Source organism: Taudactylus pleione, unplaced genomic scaffold, assembly GCF_031769625.1.
Source record: "Taudactylus pleione unplaced genomic scaffold, aTauple2 ptg001091l, whole genome shotgun sequence".
NCBI lineage: Eukaryota > Metazoa > Chordata > Amphibia > Anura > Myobatrachidae > Taudactylus > Taudactylus pleione.
In genome coordinates, this window is record NW_028285492.1 from 842020 (window position 1) to 850038 (window position 8019).

Here is an 8019-nt window from a genome sequence, read left to right on the forward strand (position 1 = left end):
CAAAGCAGAAGCAACCACATAAAATACACAATATTCAAATTAAAATATCTTCTATAAATACCTGTAGAATAAAATTAATTTAGGGGGGGGGCTTATTAAATCTTGTGGGTTGTCCAGTGACCCCTTAGTCGGATTTTTACTGCATTGACCCCACCCCATAGGTCCCTTTCATTGGTTGGTGGTGCAGTTAGGCACCAATGTTTTCACTTACTGTTTTTTACCCAGTATCCAGGAAATTTGGATGGGTGGGATGTATCAAGTATCACAAAGTATTTGCAATACTTCCAGTCTCTATTTCCATGCATACCACCATTTTTTATTGCCGTTATGCATGAATACCTGCCAGGACCAGGGACAGCTCCATGGCTAATAGCGCCCTGTGGCGGCCGAGTCCTCTGCGCTCCTTATCAAAATGGGGGTGTGGCCTAATTACCACAGGCCATGCCTCCTTACATGATGTTATCTGAGGGGCGTGCCCACATGGCACACCTCCAAATAACATCAGGCTAGGGGGAGCCTTACTAGCTTGGCTTCCCCCAGTCCTCTCACGGCACTGAATGGATGCCGTGCGCATGCGATATTCTAGGTACATACCGCGGTAATGAACGGCGGTATGTACCCAAAGAGAGGCGGAATGTACCGCATTGCGGATGTGATGCTTAGTACATCCCGCCCTAAGACTCAAGAGTCCTAATGCACATACGCTTCAGTTTTTGCAGACTTGAAAGCATTTTTAGGATTGATACTGTACATCCCACCCAAAATGTTTCTCCTGGTTTTTGAATTTTTTTTTTTTTTTTTTTACTTTAATAATAAGAAAATGAGTGGGGAAGGCAGGTCTGAGTTGGACAGTACCTACAGCAGTCCTACTGTAGCTTACACCTACAGTAGTTTTGTTATCTTTCATGGTAAATATACAATTTATTAAAGCACCACAATGCTTTAAGTACAATTTTGACAGGAAAGTTAACAAAGAAAATTAATTTGAGATTCTGTCCAGAAAAAAACAAGGATGAAAAAGTTCACAAAAAAAGAATCTGTAATTTGATAGTGGAAACACTCGGCCTGATTCAGAGATGGACGCTAATGCGATCGCAGCTGCGATTTTGTACTGAACGCAGCTATGAAAATATGCTAATGCATCCAAAGTTCACCCAAACATAGGGACACCCACTGCTGCCCTCATACCTGCGTACAATGTCGCTTACCTGTGTAAATATCTGTAACATCGACGCACATCGAGCAGCCATCTTGCCCTTGCGGCAGGTCTGACCAGCCGCAAACACTGCAGCTCTCCTGCCATGCAGAGCTCTCATGCTGCTTATGTAATCGCAGTGACTAATTTATGCATGAAATGGCGTTCAAATGTACAGACGCGCCTTCCTTTTTGTGACCACCTCCCCCGCTACCATCCCCAAGCGCTGACAACCTGTCACTCACTTTGCGATGGATTCCTCTGTGCATCCGTCATCGCAACTTGAACGCAGCATGTGTGCTTATACGCATGCGCAATGGCAAACAATCGTTCGATCTGTGTAAAAATCACCTTCCGTTTCTGAATCAGGCCCACTGTCAAGCTTTGAAGGCGCGAGTGATTTTTATTGCTTTGACTTACAGTATATTTTTTGGTTTAGAAAAACAGAAAACAAAGCATTAAATAAAATCATGTTTGCAGGGAGCATTTTAAATATAATGTGCAAATGCCTACAGTATATCAGATCTAGCTTAAAGCACTGCTCTGCCGCCTAAATAGCTTTCCTGCCCATTAGTCGCTTTTAAAAACCTCAAATATGGAAATAATTATAAACAATCGTATTTTTCTCATCTTAAATATTGAAAGTGCGGTAACAATGATTAGGCAAAAATATTTCTAAGAAACATCCGTACCGGGAAAGTGAAAAATAATGGCTTTTTAATGGAAATACTGGGCCTGATTCAGAGCCTCTCGTAAGCGGCCGCTCGTTTGCTATGAGCGATGTTCGCACAACTGCACATGCGTATGGGTCGTAATGCGCATGCGCCAACCAGTCATTGCGGTCGGAAATCGTGCGCTCGCAAAACAGCGAGGGGCAGCTAATTTGATTGACAGAATATACCATTTGTGGGTGGTAGGGGAAGGTGCTTGAAAACAGGGAGTGGAGATCCGAACGCAGGCGTGCCTAACGGTAAAAACGGCGTTTAATGGGAGTGCATAATTAGTAAAGGAGCGTCATCGACCACGTCACTTGGTTGTCTTTTAGCCTGAACTGCTCGCAGTGATAGCGGTAGGATAAACCTACCACAAGCACTGCGAGCAGTTCAGATGCCTTTCGATGTACCCGATTAATCAAATAATACCGGAGATGACGTGTGATGCGTACGGCAAAGGGACGTCTTTACAAAATAGCGAGTGCATTTTTCGTTCGCTCGCTCAGACGTAGAGGCGTCAACAAACCGCAATGAGCGAGCGCTCAATTTAAATAGCCGGCCCCTTTTTTGGAACGACCGTCCGCAAATAGCGTCCGACTCTGAATCAGGCCCACTGTACCTTATGAGTAAATGTGGGCATTACTCTGAATACATGATATTTTAAGGTATTGAAATATGTCAACAATTTAAAAGACCAGCAATAAAAGTTCAGACTGTTGGGGCAAAAAGAAAACAACATGGCAATATATATATTTTTTTGAATCTATTTATTTCAAAAATATATACAAAAAACATAAAAAATAAAAAACACAAATATAAATGCAAATCGAATGAGGTCAGAAGGCAATTATATGTTTGCTTTAAACAACTGAACTTTGCACAGTGTGAGCCACACTGAAAACTGGTGAGATCAACAGATATTGAGATGACTGAATCTTTTGACTGGATTTTAATAAGCCCTCTATGCCCTGAGGCGTTAGATCCTTACACAGATGTTATTGTCTTAACTGACCTTAATGAAGACACGGACAACTGAAGTGGAATCAAAATTGAACAAATATTTATTAAATACAAATCTCTTTGGTGGCGAAAGAAAAGCATTGCTATCCGAGCTCTAGCCCACGAATAAACTATGAATGAGGCTACCTGAAGGCCTCTGACGCAACCTGAGCTACGATAGGCTACACCCCCTTCATTTGGCTTAGTACTACTGAGCCCCACCTCTAGGAAGAAACCCAGGTCCCCCCTTAAGGGCAGAGACAACTTGCCCTGGGAAAGGCAGGCGCCCCGCAACTATCACTTGCGCCCTGTTGGGCCGCTGAGAAGCAATTCTTTTCCGCCTCACAATATAGCTGAAAGAAGATAAATAACAAAAACAATGCATCAACAATTGGGTAGGGACGGGTGGGAATTTGCAAGTCACAAAGAGGAAGTAGAAACTGCTTCCCCTTCTTTAAGTATGTGAGCTAAGCCCTCCCCACCAAATCTGTGATAGGCTGTTTTAACCAGCCTAGGCCTATCAATCATAAGGCAGATTGACATGAAAACCCAATGAGCTTCTCTAACCCCCATATACAGAGTCTTATGTAGCATCAGGCATATGCTGCCTTCAGCTACCTTAAGCCCTCTATGCCCTGAGGCGTTAGATCCTTACACAGATGTTATTGTCTTAACTGACCTTAATGAAGACATGGACAACTGAAGTGGAATCAAAATTGAACAAATATTTATTAATTACAAATCTCTTTGGTGGCGAATGAAAAGCATTGCTATCCGAGCTCTAGCCCACGAATAAACTATGAATGAGGCTACCTGAAGGCCTCTGACGCAACCTGAGCTATGATAGGCTACACCCCCTTTCATTTGGTTTAGTACTACTGAGCCCCACCTCTAGGAAGAAGCCCAGGTCCCCCCTTAAGGGCAGAGACAACTTGCCCTGGGAAAGGCAGGCGCCCCGCAACTACCACTTGCGCCCTGTTGGGCCGCTGAGAAGCAATGCTTTTCCGCCAACGCTAGGTCTAACAGAACCGCAGCACGCCACCAAAACTACAATTCCACCCCAAATGCGGAGAAAAGGCTACACAAAAAAATAGTCATGCCCGCTTCATTAAGGTGCACCCCGTCCGAACGAAACAAACTGGGGTCATCATATTTGACATAAGGGTGTTTAATGACAGAACCCCCTCTTGCTGCAATGAAGTTACCAACAGAAGCATTGACTTTCTTCCTCGTCCGGTCTAAGACCGCCGCGCTGTAAGGGCATCGCCACACTTGACGTTGGGTGATGTCAGACCATATTATTCTAATGGGACCCCATCGAGACTGCACCTCTTCTAAATCAGCTTTAATACGAAGTATAAGGCTGATACCAGTCCCTCTCCCCAGATCGTTGTCACCGGCATGCAAAACCAAGCACCCAGGTGTCCCCCATTTTGCAATGGACTCAGTGACAAGTGGAATGATTCCCTCCCATCTAAGCCCCCTGACACCTAACCACCTAACCTCCCGACCGCCCAATAGACCTGCTGCCCTGGTGGATAAATGCGATTGCCCCGCCCAGTAAATGAAGGAATGCCCGATAAACCAAATAGGCGAGCCGTCTTGAGATGTATCTGTAATCAGATTAATCCCAAAACAGTTAATGCTAATCCATTAACAAGGACATATAGGCCAATACAACAATTTCACAACAAACAACACCAATATGAAACATAATTGGGCAGCCGAGGGAAGGAAGGGAGGAAAGGAGGGGTAGCGCGATAATGAGGAAAGGAGCAGGCGACCCAGGCGAAGGTAAAACCATCTAAAAAAAACCCTCGGGGGTATAAATTCTTTGTTATTTCTTTGTTTGTTTGTTTTTTTTTTTTTTCGTTTTTTTTTATTTTATTTTATATTTCTTTCTTTATTCATTCATTTTATTTTGTTTCATTTCTTTCTTTATTCATTCATTTTTCATTTCTTTCTTTCTTTCCCCCGAGGTAAAAAAAATTACTTTCGGCCAAATCCCTTCACACCCCCACAATGGTGACGAGTAAAAGTCTGGGTCAACCCCGCAGGGAGCGCATTCCTAGCTGCTGGTGGTAGGCCGGATGTACCGCTTGTAAGCGGACGATTTCCAGCGGCCAAGTGACTGAATGCTGCTAACTGACATGCCCTCCTCCGCAGCGCACGTGGCAGCCCCTATCCTAAAAGAATGAGTGCCGTACGCAGACGTATCCAATTTTAAGGCCAGTAAACAACGCTTAAATACAGCTGAAAATTGAAATTTTGTGAGGGGAGAGGCATTATCGTGCGCCAGCCAGTGAGAACAGCCGTCGGGGCGTAAACTGGCAAACTTAACTGCCAACAAAATGGGGCACACTGTTGACTGAGGCTGCTCCTTGAGGGTGATCCATCGTCCCTGGCCCAGCTGATCGGTTTTTGAGCGGTGAATTTTGCACAACAGGGAATCTGCCTTAAGGACTACATTCTCCGCTAACATTCCAGAATCCAACGATCCCTTGGATGACGCAACCAGCTCGCAGATTCTAAAGGCCCTGTAAAAAGCCATTGAAAAAGCAACCTGGAACAGGGCTGCCTCGTGTGAATCCGCAGCTACCGTCGTGACTATTTCGACTAGCGAACGCAACAACGAAAGGTCAATGGGCCGCCTCCTATCCTCCTTGGGCTTGTCGCAACGAGCCCATCCTTTCATGGCTTTAGAAACTAAAAAGGATTTAGTTGGATCTGTTCTGCCATATAGTTTTGAAAAATAAGCAATCCCAGCTAGGGCCGTGCTAGTGGACGGCCTGGATCTGCCTCCTTCGTAACAGCCCCATACAAAAGCGCTAAGACATTGCTCTTCTGTCTTACCTGAAGCAACCTCTGACCCGAGGAAGTGCTCCCAATCCCTCCAGGCCGCAAGGTATGCGCGACGCGTAGACGGCGCAAATGCCATGGTCGCCAGCCCTTCTATGCCGGCTCGACAATCTGCCACACAGATGGAGGACAAATTAAACCTTGCAAACTCGCCTTAGGAGCTAAGCCCCTAAACCTCAACCACTGGAAACGTGACAATGCGTCTGCTATACAGTTGTCAGTCCCCGGGACGTGGCATGCCCTAAAACCAATATTCGCCTCTAAACAACGGAGGACCAAATGCCTGACTAAGCGCAAAGCGGGCATGAAAGACGACTTTTGGTTATTAATGGCTTGCACAACCCCCAAATTGTCGCACCAGAACACAATGTTCCGATTACTCAATTTGTGGGTCCAGAGCTCAACGGCAACAATTATTGGAAAAAGCTCCAATAGAAGCATATTAGCCGTCAAACCCGAGGCATGCCAAGCCTCCGGCCAAGGCTCGGCGCACCAATCGCCATCAAAATAAGCGCCAAAACCGAATGCCCCTGACGCATCTGTGAACAGCTGGAGACACTTGCTATTGACGGGCGGGGAGGGCCAAATTTTAACTCCATTAAACTTGTCCAAGAACGACAACCACAAAGTCAGATCGTCCTTGATTTCCCTAGGCAGTCGCAATTTGTAATGGGGTAAAGATATACCCGAAGTGGCCCTCTCCAGCTTCCTACACAAAACTCTCCCAATTGGTATCACACGGCATGAAAAATGCAACAACCCTAACAACGATTGCACTTCCCGTAACTAAACCTTATTTGCTGCTATGCAATTACTAATCTGCTCTCCCAACTGCTGAACCTTTTCCCCAGGTAAGCGACAACAGCCGGCCGATGTGTCTATCTGTATCCCCAGGTAGGATAAGCACGTGTCTGGACCTTCTGTTTTCTCATGCGCGATGGGCACCCCAAGGGTATGGAACAATGAGTTAACTGAAAAAAGCACATCGCCGCACGTGGTATGACCCGCTGGTCCCACAACTAAAAAATCATCCAGGTAATGTGTAATACCTGCATGACCGGAACCCGTCTGAATGCACCATTGAAGAAAAGTACTAAACTTCTCGAAGAACGCGCAAGAGACTGCGCAGCCCATAGGCAAACAGCGATCCACATAATAAGAACCGTCGAACTTAAAACCCAGCAGCCGGAAAGATTCGGGGTGTAATGGCAACAAACGGAAGGCAGACTCGATATCCACCTTCGCCATTAGTGCCCCGAGCCCAAAACTTCTAACAAGCCGTAGTGCCTCGTCAAAAGATTGGTAACTCAAGCTACAAATGTTAGGCTCGATGGCGTCGTTAACAGACCGGCCGACAGGGTACGACAAGTGTTGTATGAGCCTGAACTTACCCGTGACCTTTTTGGGGACTACACCCAGTGGCGATACGCACAAATTGGGAATGGGAGGTTCAGAAAAAGGACCAACCATGTGCCCCAATCTCAGTTCTGCACCCACTTTTTCTCTGACCACGTCGGGGTACATTCTGGCCGAGCGCAGGTTGCGAGAAGCTACAGCTGTAACAGGTGCTACAACCGGGATGCGAAAACCGAATGAAAAACCGTGAAATAAAAACTCTGCGGATGCCCTATCCGGGTAAAAACTTAACCATCTGCTCAACGCTAGCAAACGAATCGGGGACGTAGCCAACTCCAGACTACTTGGCGTTGTCGCCGCGAGGGGTGCTTGAAGACCTGACTGTCTTAGTGCAATCTTTGGCGGAGTGGTTTCCGCTGCAGCTAGTACAGGAGTGACGAAAACGACACTTCGCACCCCTGTCGCATTGTCCACTGTTAATGGCAAAACATTTCCCTTTAACGAAAGGAATGGCCTGCGATTTGCCTGCGATCGGATTCTTACGCTTCGGGGCGCTGTCGCCCATGAATTTTCGCTGCGGTGTAACGTCGAGCCATACTTTGACGTCCTTGAAACCCAAAGCCATGGTTTTTTTACCGTCCTGCTTCCTACGAAAATCTTCATCGTAGGAACGCCAGGTGGTGCCGCGGGCCTTAACCTGCATGCCATGAATGAGATGAATGTACCTAAGTACATTCATGTGCTCCGCCGGCCTTGTCTCTAGGTAACAAGCACCAAAAACCAGCATGCCAGTCATTCAATTGTCATAAGAACGGTACGCTTCTTCGCCCATTCCCCCCGCGGCTTTAGCTGATGCTAAGCCTTTCCTGCCTAACTCCATAATTGTAAAGATGTCTA

General features: G+C 46.2%; 1 protein-coding gene across 1 annotated transcript; it reads right to left on the minus strand.

Moving 5' to 3' along the window:
• Window positions 1-4975: 4975 nt before the first annotated feature.
• Window positions 4976-7290, minus strand: LOC148453765 (uncharacterized). Its single transcript, XM_088461748.1, has 2 exons — window positions 7158-7290; window positions 4976-5877 (listed from the first exon to the last, which is right to left on the minus strand). Exons 1-2 carry the CDS (start codon window positions 7288-7290, stop codon window positions 4976-4978), a joined length of 1035 nt encoding a protein of 344 aa, XP_088317874.1.
• Between the last annotated feature and the right edge of the window lie 729 nt (window positions 7291-8019).

Bases quoted from the DNA above. Each gene is read 5' to 3' on its own strand.
- LOC148453765 (XM_088461748.1), bottom strand. From the start codon at position 7,290: ATGTACCCCGACGTGGTCAGAGAAAAAGTGGGTGCAGAACTGAGATTG. The intron at 5,878-7,157 runs GTAAGTTCAGGC...TCTGTGTGGCAG, and splicing joins AGTCCCCAAAAAGGTCACGG to ATTGTCGAGCCGGCATAGAA.